Source organism: Alligator sinensis, unplaced genomic scaffold (assembly GCF_000455745.1).
Source record: "Alligator sinensis unplaced genomic scaffold, ASM45574v1 scaffold18_2, whole genome shotgun sequence".
Taxonomy (NCBI): Eukaryota; Metazoa; Chordata; order Crocodylia; family Alligatoridae; genus Alligator; species Alligator sinensis.
The window spans coordinates 246,702-261,328 of NW_005842281.1; the positions used below are offsets into that span (position 1 = coordinate 246,702).

The 14,627-nt window shown below is 38.6% G+C and overlaps 1 protein-coding gene across 4 annotated transcripts in view; it reads right to left on the reverse strand.

The window, feature by feature from the left end:
• ARHGAP42 (Rho GTPase activating protein 42) overlaps positions 1-14,627 on the reverse strand; it is a 332,737-nt gene that overhangs the window by 65,291 nt on the left and 252,819 nt on the right. For all 4 annotated transcript variants that reach the window (XM_025209311.1, XM_025209310.1, XM_006027992.3 and 1 more), the window contains exons 8-12: positions 11,123-11,252; positions 5,440-5,540; positions 4,647-4,756; positions 2,806-2,884; positions 1,484-1,523 (exon numbers count right to left, since the gene is read on the reverse strand). In XM_025209311.1, coding sequence (XP_025065096.1) covers positions 1,484-1,523; positions 2,806-2,884; positions 4,647-4,756; positions 5,440-5,540; positions 11,123-11,252 — 460 coding nt within the window. The remainder of the gene's footprint in view (positions 1-1,483; positions 1,524-2,805; positions 2,885-4,646; positions 4,757-5,439; positions 5,541-11,122; positions 11,253-14,627) is intronic.

Below are 14,627 nucleotides of genomic sequence, written 5' to 3' on the forward strand. Positions count from 1 at the left end.
GCCTATGCAGGGGGTCGGACTCGATGATCTATTGAGGTCCCTTCTGACCCTAACATCTATGAATCTATGAATCCCGACTTACGTGAATTTGACTAATACGAAATTCCCCCAGAATGCAACACTCGCATAAATTGAGGGTCTACTGTACTCCAGCACCAACATTCCCCTTTTAAACATTATGATCACTTTCCAGAATGGTAAAATACAAACTACCACATGCAAGAAACTCATGGACCAACATACATATCTGTACAGAACCAGCAATCACCCTAAACACACCAAGAAAGCTACAATATACAGCCAAGCCCTCCAAAACCACTGAATTTGCACTAAGAACACCTGTGATTGTCACCGCACAAATATCAAAAGGGCCTTCACTCAACAAGGACACTCCTCCGGAAAGATAGATCATACTTTTGAAAGAGCCACCCAGATATCACGTGAAAAATTGATGCAGTACAAAAAGAAAATCCCCATGAATTGCACACCATTAGTTATAACATATCACCCCTCCCTGGAACCTATACAGAAAATCCTGAAATAATTGCACCCATACTAGAAGAAGACCCAGTTCTTAAACAGATCTTCCCAGAATCACCCATCCTAGATTTTAAACAAGCACTGAACCTCGCCAACCTCATCACCAGAAGCAAACTTCCTATGGCCCAAGATGCACCAAATGGATTCAGACCATGTCATGACAAGAAATGTAAAACCTGCCAACATATCTCCATCACTCCCACAATAACTACACCCTACAACAACCATCACCGTTCCTGGATCTTACACTTGCACCTTCAGAAATGTAATACATCTCACCCAGTGCACTAAATACGTGGATGGAAAATATGTAGGAGAAATCAAACAACAACTACCAGAATGAATGCACATCAAAAATCTATCAAAGAGAAGAATACCTAATTACCTGTGGTGAAAGATTTCTCACAAGACAACCACCCTCTCTCTAATCTCTCAGTTCTAATCCTCAAAGGGATTTTACAAAACACCTTTCACAGATGAGCCTATGAACTTTACTTCATAAATCTACTGGATACAAAAAATCATGGACAAAATGTCCATGATTTATGGCACATTCTAACCTCCCTGCTATCTGATAGTCCAGATAACCTCTCTACTATTCACCAGCTACATGTTATCACCAGGTCTATATTCCCCTTCTTCCCCACTGGACCCCTACCTGTTTCTTGCCCATTGACTGCCTCAATTTGCATTTCAATTGACTGGGATTCTTGCATGCTGACCTCTGGCTTTGATTCTATTCTATTCCATCCAGGAAGAGCACAGTACAACTGCAGATGCTTTTTCAGCCTGAAGAAGGGTGTTTGTGCCCAAAAGCTTGCAAATTCCAACTAATGGTCTAATAAAAGATATCAGATTTACCAAAAGAACTTTGTCTGCCAGAAGAGAAGGGCATTTTAAAAATCTAGGTACATTTCATAACTTTATATAATGAAAAACTTACTTTCTTCTTTCTTGCTAATAATGGCAGGTAGTGTGTAAATCTGAAAAAGAAATTAGTGCAAAGGATTAACATTTATGATTTTAAGTGTTAGTTTCCTAGTACCAAATTGGTTGACAACTCTCAAGCCAGCACCTACAAATTTTGTATTAGCAGTCTACCTGAGGAGAGCCTTGCTCCTGGCATTTATTACTATGAACAAGCTTACCAGAGCATTAAACTTAAAATATTGGCTCTGGTGGGCAAGCTCCCTGGTGACAGTTTAGTTAAACTAGATGCCTGAGCACCTTAAAGATGTTTGGAGTTAGTATTATGGAAACTACTATTATAAATGGATCCTGTTTACATTCTGCACTGCTCCAGTCGAGGAGGAAGGCTGTGAGAATACTTTCAGTTTAGCTTGTAATTCTGATTGATCATTTACTTCACAATGGGTCTCTGCCAAGGAATCTTGGTATTCAATGAAAATTTCAAATGAGGGTCAATGGTAGAAAGAAATCTCTTATCAGCTTGTTTATTGGCATTTAAAGGCTGTTATTCCTGTTTCTTTCTCCTGAGGCACCTGCTACTGCTTCTCCATGGCATCACATTTCATAGATTTCATAGACATTAGGGCTGGAAGGGACCTTGGAAGATCATTGAGTCCAGCCCCCCTGCCCAAAGGGCAGGAAGTCAGCTGGGGTCGTAAGATCCCAGCAAGATAAGCATCCAAATTTCTCTCAAAGGCATTCAATGTGGATGCTTGAACCACCTCCAATGGCAGGTTATTCCAGACCTTTGGGCTCAGACAGTAAAGAAATTCTTTCTTATGTGCAGACTGAAATAGTCTTGCTGGAGTTTATAACCGTTCGACCTTATCATCCCTTGGTGCGCTCTGGTGAACAATCGTTCCCCCAGTTTCTGGTGAACGTCTGCATGGAGCCTGGAACCACGGCTCCGTCTGGGTGGAGGCCTCTGATGGCCTCTGACATCCAAGATGACTTTTTGTTATACTGCCAAGGAGAGCAAAATGATATCTCTGCCCATATATTCTGTATGCCAGTATACTATGCAGCTGGTTGGACTATGAAAACCTTAAGTAATGAAGCAAATGAAGCCGAGTGTGAATTCAGATTGGAGATATCCTTTTTTAGTTTCATTCTTTAATTATTACTTTACTATTTTATTTACCTTATCACCTATATAAGATAAATACTTTACTATATATTATATATGCACTGAATTGTACATGTGTCTTATAAGTTTGAAGTATTTTGAAATTCACATCAATTTGACTCATTTTTTATGAGAAATCGGACTGCATAACAACAACAAAATTTCCTTACTGGCTCCTTTCCATCCATAGCTTCTAACCAAAGTTTTCTATTGGATTCTGAAGAAGCCTGCAGTGTAATGATCCCAGGTCTATTAAAAGAAAACAAACATTATTTACAATTTATTTATCTTCCCCCAAATCTGCATTCTGGACATTAAAATAAAGAAAGCATGATTGCATGCATACAGTGGGCAACAGGGAAGAACTAAGAACATTGCTTTAGTCTCAGGTATAGACTACTTTGTGGCATTAGAGAAGTACAGTATTTACTTGCATATCACATGTACCTCTGCCCCCAAAATCAGCCCTCTAAAAGTGGTATTCATGTCTTAATCAAGGAAAGCTGATTTTTCTTGAGGGGAGGTGTAGGCAGAAGCAAACAGATGCTGTAACTCATAGCTGCTAAGAAGGCTGATGCTTCTCTGTAGCTGTGAAAGCAGAAGGGGCAGAATCCAGTTAACTCTCTCACAGCCTGAGCATACTGAGCCGGCTCTGAGCAAGTGAGCTGCTAGATGCAGTTTGTAATATCTTGATGAAGGTTGTGGTGTGGAAACAACAATTTATTACCTTTAGATGTAAACTCTTTGTATGATAATTTGTTAAAGTAAACCATAGTGAACATGAGAGAACTATAAAACATTACTATGGATTTAAGGACAAAACTCTTTATGCTACTTTACTACTATCGTAGTTTTGTTGGATATATTTAATTCCTTTGAATTTCAACAACACTGGTTTTATTTGCCAAAACAAAATTGTCACTTCACTGATTCTGAACAAAACCAGAAAAGAATATAATGCTTGTGTTCATATTGTTTTAAAATTACAATTCCTGGGAGATATTAAACTAATGGCATGATTGAGATCTAAGGAATTTTATACCACATGTAAAAAATTGCCCATCCTTCCATGCAATATCCCAAGGATCAGGCAGGTCATTGTCCTGGAACCTGGACATGTTAACCACGCCATATATGTAATATTTGCAAACCTCCAATAATTAGATTCTATACCTGGAAATTTATAATAAATTTATAAAAATTCCATATAAAGAATCCAATTATTAGAGGACCATCTTATATTCATGATCATCTTATATTCAAGAAAATACCGCAGGACTTTTAGAGAATGACCAAGCAAAAATTATATTAAGAGTGTGAATTTATTATCCCTGCTTAGTTCACCAAGACTTTAAGGAAGATATTTATTTAGTATTTCTCTCCTGTTATCAAGCTCTAATTTCTTAATGAATAAAGATTAAGTTCATGGAGTATTGTCCATATGTATTTTCTCACAAATATTCAAAACTGTTTCTATTCATTTTGGACAATTAAATGTGTACAGCAGTACTTGGCGAAACATTTATGCAATTATGTCAGCTTACGGGAAAAATAAGTTCTCTCTTTTACTTTATATATGGATAAAAACTTAGTATTGTAACAATTAATTTACAATTGCAAACTTTAAGTGAAGAAATTCTGTATCTGAGAGAGAGAAGTGGGAAAAACAAAAACATGTCTAAGAAAGAGATTTATGAGACAAATTTCTAAAACCAGCCTTTCTAATTGAAACCCAAAGTCTGCAAGAATCCATTTTTATGTACCTAGCTTGGTATATTGACCATGATAAGATCACATAGACAGTATTATCCATTCTTTGGTCAGAAAAAATAGATGTGGAGAAACTAGGTGCTTACTCTTGCAAACTTGTCCTCATTTGTACACAGATAAATGGAGAAATATTTTGTGGCTGTTATAATAAGAACCACATATTGTCCAGAAGTACTGCTATTTTATAGCATGGTAATTAAATTAATTTGATTAAAAATAATAATTTAAAAAACCATCATACCTTTCAAATACTTCAATATCAAAACAGAAACGTTTATCGATTGAATCTGTCTTTCTTCGGATACAGGATTTTAACTTGAGTATTTCTGGTGAGCTTGTAACAAGGCCATTCTATAAAAGAAGCATAAGAAACAGGGAAATTAATACATAGACACAATGTTGTGACAGCAAGGCTCTGATCTTTAAGTTTAACCACATGACATTAACTATATGAATATGCTTAAAGACTTAACATTATATAAACATCTTTACAATCATCCCAAAATGTTATTCATATTGTAGATTAATATAATTTAAATAGTTTCTTCTTCATATAATTGCGTACTTATTTCAGATAAAACATCTAAATATAAAATTACACTTTGGAAATACATGCACCTCTACAAGGAAACCTGTTGGTATGCAGTAGTCCAAAATCCATATATCTTGATCTGATTAAATTATAAACATTTTTTAAAAATACAAAGATGAGGACATTTAACTCCTGTTTCAGTGCTAAGTCCTGTAGTTTTCATGTCAGTTGATATACCATGGGAAACAGGACTACAATGGTAATAGTTTCTAAATATATTACATAAAAGGTAGGTAATTTTATTTCAAATATGTAATATGACCATTATTTTCATATGTAAAAACATTTGCCAATGTTAATCATTTTATTGCAAAAGCAACTCTTCATTTGTTCACCTGAATGCCTCTGATAGATTAAATACGATTTTCTTTATATGTCTTGCTGATGTCTTCATATAAAAAGTTCATATACAATTTAGGGTATAACTCAATGCAATACTCACAACTTTCCCACCAGACTTTGTTTCAGCTAGACTCATTGTAAAAGTTTTTGTCCCTTTATCATAAGTACAGTAATGTTTTATCCAAGTAAATCCAAGGGGTCCTAGATAGAAGAAAAATAATATTAAAAAAAAAGCCATTCAGAAATGTTATAATAATTTTATGTAGTGTTATAGCTATATACAGTAGAAGAGGTGCAAAGTAGAAGAGGTATAGTGCAGCACTTTGAGAAAATCCTCTGTTCTATTTCAGGATGTGACATACACTGATTTTATAACCTTGAACACATCTCTTAGGAACATGTCACATAAGACGGCAGGGCTGCAAAGGACCTCATGAAATCCGACTAGTTCAGCTCCCTACTCAAGGAAGGATCCCTGATTAATGGAAGGACAAGGAGGGGAAAAAAGGAGACATCTGTCTGAGCCAAGTGTCTTTCTAACTTGCTCTTGAAAATTTCAGAGGATGGAGATTCAACAACAACTTCAGAATGCCTGTTCCAATCCTTAATCACCACTGTAGTGACAAAGTTCTTTCTCATCTATTGCATTTCCTATTCTTCCATCTCATTGGGATAGCTTTTTCCCGACCCTTAAAAGGGCCTTTTTAAAACCATGACATCCCTCTGTTGCTCTCCTTTCCGACCTTTAACCAGAGAATTGCAGTTACCTACCTCCCATTTCATAATGTGCTTCAGAATAAACAGATATCTCCTTTTTTACCCTGTTTATCCCTCCTAAACAAGTTATACACATCTGTAGCACACCCTGACCCAGCTCCTCTTTGAGGCATGCTCCCAGTGTACTTTCGCATCTACAGGGATGTCCTTCAGCACCTGATCACTCATGGAAGTCTGCTGCTTGATCACTGAGAACAGACAAAATTGTGCCAAGGGGTCCCAAGGCGCCATTTCGATTTTTATTGTTTGCCAGATGTGAAATTCTGTTTAGGGAGCAACACCTAAAATCATTATCATGTTATGCAATCCTGGACCTGCTATGGCACATAAATATATATTTATACCCAATATAAGGCTAACTGCAGCTTAATGCCATCTATCAAAACCACACACACCATATCAATAAAATCAACTCAAGAAAATATACATGACATCCCAGAAACACCTCAAGATATGGTGAGTTTGTGACACCATCCAGAACAGTAGTCTAATCACATGAACTATCCCATCATGTCTCCATAATCCCAGTTATGTTAGGATCTCCAATTTTTCCTACTTAATTACCATGCAGTATCATTAGTGTCCACATGAATGAGCAGCATCAGATGAGTCAGTCTGGGTAACCTTTCTGGGATGTCTCGGATGCAGGCTCCTGGCAGGCAGCAGACCTCCCGAGCCAACAGGTCAGGGCAGCAGATGGATGCCTTCATGCCCTGCTGAAGGGAGTTGCCAACCACCACCAGCTGCTGCTTCCTCTTTGTGGTAGTAGTCTCAATCCTGCCACATCTTGGGATACATGGCTTGCCTTCTCTTAACTCATAACTCATAACTGAACCTACACCTACATCATAACTTATGAGTTAAGATAATCAGTTACTCTCCAAATACTGGCATGGTAAGTTTCTGTAACCACCTCTGCCTAGGTAGTAATGTTGCAGAACAGGAGCTTTCATTTTGCTTTTCTGGGGTACTTTCTGTTGAAAGAATGGCTGACGACCCACAGACTTGGACACACCAGTCATGAAATCATGAAGTCAAAACACATCCTCCTGCAGATTGCTTTTCAGCTCCCAACGGTGCCTGCCAAAGATAAGCAATATCTTTGGTGCTCTTACAGAAATTCTCTCTCAGACCCCTTTGGGAAAAAGAACTGGCTCAGGGATCACGTTTCTTCCCATAAAGTTGGTGGAAGAGATCTATGAAAAGAGCAAGAGTGCCAAAAGTGAGGAAAGCATGGAGAGAAGATTATGACTGTTAGAAGCAGAAACTCAGTGTAGACCTTCTTGTCTCCTGTCATTTGGAGTGGGACTGTACTAAGGAGATAAGTGGAAGCATGACTTTGTGGTGAGAGTATTATGAATAATATAGCTGTAAGAAAAGGTCCCATGACTAACTCTGACCCTTGGTAATGGTTTTAAATTGAGGATGTTTTTGCAAATAAAGACTAGAAATACATTTTCTGGTAGAAAAGCACAGATTAGTATTGGCAAGAAAAGGAACAAAAGGTCAAACTACCCACAAACTGATTGCTGCACACATTCCAGCAGAACCACTAAAAACAGTCCTAGGGACTCAAAGGGATACTGTCTGGTATAACTGCATAAGGTTTTTCAATATTCCCTAATTGGTGGCTTATATTTTATAACTCATCCTGAAGAAGCCATAGCTTAATCCTATCTGGAAGCCCTTTTTTTATTACTGACCTATAGCTTGTCTTCATTGCAGAACTACCTTAGGTTCTTGCCCAAGAATTATCCTGAATCCCACTTCTGCCTGCCCACAAAACCCTTTCACTCAAGTTTTCTTAGAGTTCAGATTCATCTTTCATGATGTCTGGTAGCCAGCCCTTCATCTGCAATGAGGATTCAAACCTACAACACTTAAATACAGACAGCCCTCCACTGCTTCTCACAATTATTGTTATATGCCTAAAAAAGAACCAGAGACCAGTTCACCTTACTGAAGCACAAAAATGCATGGCATATGCCTCCACAAGTCTGGGAAACACATCCAGTAGGAGTTCAGCACTACTGAGAACAGAATAATTCAGGTTTGCTTGTTCAGTGTAGCTACTCTCCTGCTCCAGACTAGGCTACTCTGCATGCTCAGATGCAGATTCTGATCAAAGGAGGCACCTTTGCTATGAAAAAGCAAGCTCAAAAAGAAAATAAATGTTTCCCATAGAACCAAAATGTGCTTCAGACACTTCCCATTCAACTACTGAGCTTTATGGGGACTGTGCTTGTAACATTTACGTGACTGCAACCTAAGTCACTATAGCAACAAGCCAGCACCAAAATACTTGAATGCACTTGATTACTAAATACATTTAAAAGAAGAAAGGGTTGAGATGGTATCCTCAAGCCACAGGTACAATTCCCGATAATTTCAATGGAAAGTGCGGGGGCATATCAAGGGCAAAATTTGGCAGTTACAGCATGTGACTGGACATGCAGTTTTGTTTTTTAATGAAACGTTGCTACGGTAACATTTTTTATTAAAATGTAAACCAGTTAAGCTTTAAAAGTACAGATGTTAAAAATATCATCATAAGTCTGTGTCAATTACTACAGATTTGCCTTGTAAAGGTGCTCATACACAAAGCCAATGACATTGTCAAAGAATTCATTAGTCTCGTAAATCATTTGGATGACAAACCACGATTCTAAACATGCAAACATACATGCCTGTCATGCAAATATGCTCAGAAAAGCATCTCTCCTCACCTATATTTCACAAGACAAAAACAAAATAGCCCCAATACTTGATTATTTTATTTCTGAACTATTATTTTTGTATATAAATGGATGATTCTTCTAATATACTTTTAACCATGGCAGTATTTTACCCACTTTTGCATTATAAGGACAAACATTTTCAAATAAATGTTAGACTTTTTTCTGTACATGTTGCTATTTTATACACATCAATATTTTGTACAGAGAGGTACCCAAGTGTTCCACTATCTCATCCTCATGCTGCTGTTTCTATATGTTTGTTATAGCATTTTGTAAGTTTACTTTTTGGAAAAAAACAGCCTTATTTGATAGTGAATTTATATCATCCTTTGCAATAATAAATGTTGTGTCTTGTGCACTACTAATAATAGATATGCAGAGTTTTGTCCTTGAAGGCAGTACATATTAACCATACTTTTTTTTGACAGCATCCTTAATAACTGGTTGTGGAAGGCTAACACTGGTATAAGGAAATCTCTATAAGGCAGAGATGACAGACTGTTATTTTTTCCCAAAGTAAACTAATGACCAAATCTCCTTTCAGTGAGAGGATGTCAAGTTGGCCTCTCACTATTTAATGAAGCACTGCATGTGCCCAGCATTTCTCTCCTTTCTTGCTCTCCCAATAATAGTGCCTTGTGTAATTCCCACTTAACAAAGACTTGTATTATTATTCAATTAGCATATACAGGATCTGCTCAAAACTCTTTAGTGTAGCTTCTGCTAAAAGTGAACCAGGTTAACTAACATCAGCACTTTATCTCCCTTCATTTGGCTCATATATATAATAGGAGCTCAGGCTTGTGAGGTGAGCTTTTAGTGAACCAATTAGTCTGGGGAAATCAATTATCTATAACACCATACAGACCCTCATAACTGAACCTACACTGACCATTGAGACCAGTTCCAGATACCCTGCCTTTTAATATTAGGCCCAGAAAGCTCCTACTTTTACAGGCGAGTAAAAAAATGGATTTGTAGGATAAGCAATACTAAAGATTGTATTTCATTTAAACAGTAATAAAACTTGCACATCACACAGAATATCTAAACCACGTTTATTGTCATTTGCCAGCACCAGCTCGACCCACATCATATACAGTTGAGATAGCACATAGGATGGGAATGGCTTTACTGAGGGTGTAGAGTGATCTTTGTACAGCTAACTCAGGCAGATTGTCTACGTTTTATTTGATCTTAACAGTGGTATTTGGTCATCACACACAGCTATTCCTCCCCTTGTCCTCAGTTTTTGGTAGCCAGGACTGCATTTTCTCAGATGAGAGTCAAACTGCTCTGACTATTCAATGTTTATGGTTTCTGATTCCATTTTCCCTTCCCTTTGTCATTTATTGGTAAGCTCCTGGCAGTGTATTTTTGCTAAGTCTGTACATTTTAATTCTGTTTCTTTTAACTTGTTCGAATAGTGCTTCATTCTTATTCCTATCATTTAAACGCAAATGAACAGGCCTACACACCTCAAACTAATAATCCAGTTTCCTTTTGCCTTTGTAATTCATATGGTTTCTCTCACATATTAAGTTCCTTTTTTTTTGCTTCGAAGGGTCTACATTGTGAGTTTAACTTAAACTTGCTCATGGAATAGTCCCTGGGGGCCTGTCTACATTGCTTCACGTACAACCCAAGAGTGCTTCTGAGCAGTGTGTCTCACCCACTGGCTTCTGCTCTGCGCATGCTCTTATCCTAAAACACAGCCACATGAGAGCAGTCATGAGAACACAGCTATTAGAATGCCCATGGCAGAGAGCCTTAGGATGCCCTGAGCTATTGTTGCAATGCCTACTTTTTGGGATATGGTAAATATAGAGTAGCAGTAAGTAAGCAATAGGGCTCTCAGGGCCAGCACAGTCAGTGCAGACATGCTCTTCCTTGCCCACTTGCCTGATCCCCCAATGACCTCTTCAAACACATCATCTCCACAAGGTTTTGCTAGACACAGACAGAGACAGTGACAATAGGTTCCCTGAGGTAAGGGAGGGAGCCAAGAAGCTAGCTTATTAGTTTTAATAAAACAGGCTTCTCTACTTTTTCCTCCAGCCTATGTTTAGGTGGCATCAGACACCTCTTGCGAAAGTTCTCAGTATTCCTGTGGGTCAGACTTTTCCAAAGTTTAAGCAAACAAAATAGATAGAAAACCCACAATTTGCCCTGTCCAGATCTTATGTTTTTTCTCAGCACACTTTAAAAGTGGCAAATAGTAAAGCAGTTTTCAAAGCTGGGTATATATGTACATATGCTATTACTCACGCTTCTCCTGGACATAGAGATAGCCTTCCATGGTCCACTGACTTGGTGGTCGGTAATCCTGGCTGGCAGATTTCATTCTCTGCATCAGTCGCTCCACTTCTTGCCTAGTACTTTCAAAATTATTCCGTGTCTAAGAAAAATAAAAGGAGTGAAAACACCCTAGTAACTCACTAGTTCATTCAGTATTTAAGGTAATAATTATAGAAAGAGATCAAATATTGTTGCTACTACTACTATTACTACTATACTACTACTACTATTGTTCCTACTATTGGGCCACATTTAGAGAAACTGGGACAATTCTCTGAAGGAAAATAAATTTGGTTTTGCCCTAGCTATGCCGATAACTGGGATGTAAAAGATGACCTTCACTCTGTATTCTCTACAGCATGTCAGTGAGCCACCAAGACAATAACGTACTTCCACAAGTGTCAAGGAAATTCAGTTAACAGGGGAATTAAAAAAATATTTCTTAGCACACTCGCTCTCATGTTAATGCCAATCCCAGAAACCCATCTATGCATGCTAACATCATTCTGAGAATCTTGGAACAAGACCATATTAATTGTGTATCAAGGTACAACTTATTTATGTAAGGAAACATAAGTCATGTTTAGAGTGGCAGAATGTGTCAAGTATGTAAAAAGGCTCTATCTGACAGAACATGAGTTTTTGCATGCAGCCAAATATATGTAGAGGCAAACAGATAATAAAGCAAAGAACTGCACCATTCAGATATGCAAATGCCATTTTTGCATTAACTGAAATCAATGGAACAGAATCAACCCCTGCCTCCCACCACATACCTAGAGCAGATTGTACAAGGGAACTGCTTAGGGATTATGAAGTATGCTAGATTGTTGTGGATAAGCCTAAATCCTGCCAGAGCTGAATTCACTTCAGTAAACTGCAATGAAAGTACACTCGGTATCTTACAAGATTTAGCCTAGTTGGTCAGAAAGACACAGTGGTATGGACATTTGGTTTCCCAGAGACAACTAGCAGCGGTGAACCTTGCGCCTCTGCTACTTGTCCCTGGGGAACATCCGTGCCACATGTGCTCTGGTGAGTGGCAGGTTACCCCAGGTCGGGTAGGGGAGGCTGGGGCTAGCACTGGGCTGACCCTAGTAGCCTTACCTGGGGCCCTGGGGGCCTCCCAGGGCTGCAGCAGTGCCAATTCTGCCACACAGAGCCTGGCAGGCAGCTGCAGCATGGCTCTGGGCAGCCTGGCTCAGCTTTTCAGCGGTGCATGCTGCCCATTCATACACTGCTCTGCATTTTTTTCCCCCGCAGGTTTTTTTGACCCCTGAATATTTAGGGGTCAAAAAAACCCTCTATGCTGCTCCATTGCAGCACAGAGAACATCTGAATGTATGCAATGCACATATACTGCACAGATGTGCTCATCTGGACGTGGCCAGTCAGGTCTTTATGGATTTGTGAAAATTGCACATTTTTTCATAACTAATTTTCAAGTTTATTCAAAATTATTATAATCCTTAGCTGTTATACACTAGTTGACATGAAGCAATGTACAGGGTTTATTTATTCCTCATAACATCCCTGCTAAATCGGAGAATAGCCAATGTCTATACAGTGCTGGGAAGACGTATGGTATTATATGTGCTTATTAAAACTCAGGCAATGTAGGCTACAAACAAAAAAAGATTTAATAGACAACAAATAATCGAGTTGCGGCATACTCATGACTTTAGACAGCAGCATAATCACATACGGTTTGAAGTAGAGTGTAGTTAGCCAGTTACGGAGAGGTCTGAATAGTCATGGCTCCTCCCAGATTCTCTCCTAGGGAGACCATGTACCTACTCTAAATACCACTGAAGTCATTATGAAGCTTTCTGCCTGACTCAGATTTGACCCCTTTTCCTGCTTCTGTAGAGACTAGTCCAGTAGCTATTTAGAGAGCATTCAAAGCTTATTTAAATAAGAGAAAGAGATTAATTTGTGAAACATAGAGGAAATAACTCAGTAAATTCTCGTGGCACACACACATAGAAGGTGGTATTAGCATGCTGTCATGTATGTTTCTCCAGCCATGGAGGCTTTTGGAGAATTCGAATAGAATGAAGTACTCTGGACTGGAGGATGGATGTTTGCTCTCCTTGTAGTGAAGCAAGAGTGACCTCTTGTGCCTTCAACTAACAAATCCTTCATAAATACCCAGTTTTGAAGGAAAAGAGGTTCTGCAAGGCTGTAGATGGAGAGGGAATATCTGCAAACAGACTTGTGTGGGTGTAAAATGGTGGGAGTGTTAGTCATTTCAGAAACACCACTTCTACTTCCTCAGGCAGAGCTAGCTCTGGGCTCCAGCTCCAAATGGGGATACCAAGTATAAAAGAGGGTAGAAAGGAAGAGAATAAGTGAGAGACAGATTATCCCTTGCATCAAACCTAAGAATATAGTTCTGCATTAGTATAGCCCAATACCAAGACAGGCCCATTCTGGGAAACCCCTAAACATCTGCCACTTTGTAAAATATTCCAGAGACAGTAACCAGTAGTAGCAGAAGTCCTGTCAGCACATTTTCTTTGGAGCCATGCCAATAACAGTTCATTTGGAGGCAGCTATAATGCTTGCAACTTCAGCATGTATCCTGAAGTTGGTAGGTTTGGCAGCTCAAACCCACAAAGTCAAGTCTTCAGCTGGTATAAGCTATCATAACTCCATTGAATTCAATGAAGCTACAATTTATATCTGGTGATGATCTACCACACTATCTTTCCTGGTAGGGGAACTAACCCCTATAAGAGTATGTATAGAACAGTGATGCATAAGAGAACAGTAAAATAGAATCTACTGAGGAAAATGTTAAAGTTCCATGTAGAATTTTATTTATCCTCCTTGTGGGTTTTTATGGATGGGAATCGTACTTTGGCTCAACATTAAAACACATTGGTTAAAATTTTTACATTAACTTTTTGAAAGGATTCCATTTATTTGAATTCTACCTTTCTTCTTGTAGAGTGATGAAAGCAATCCTGGATTCATTTATTATTAGTCAGGCATAAAAGATATTTCTTGTGTACCCAAATATATGGTATTCAGACATGTAGTATCTGAGCACAATAAGTATTTTAAAATTAAAAATAATATTAAGTAATTCTTTAAATCGTTCTTCCTTTTCAACTTCTAATAGAGCGGGGGTGGGGGGGTGTTACAGGGCTGTGTATCTGTGTAGGGCTTACTAAAGGGAAGTTAAGCTTACTAAATGATTTTTCATTTATTTTTAAGGTGTTGAGATCTAACGTTACCACTTAATCTTTTAGGGGTTCAAATCACCTGGTCTGGGTCCAGCTACTGTTCTAAAGTTCAAGCTCGGGGTATCGAACATATGGCCCATAGACGTGTTCCATCCAGGCCACCAGGCTACTGGAGGGACAGGAAATTTCAGGACTTGGCGAGTGAAGGGTGGGGCCTGCTGGGACCACACTGGACATGACCATTCATGGCAAGTGGATGAAAGCTATGCTGACACAGTCCTGCT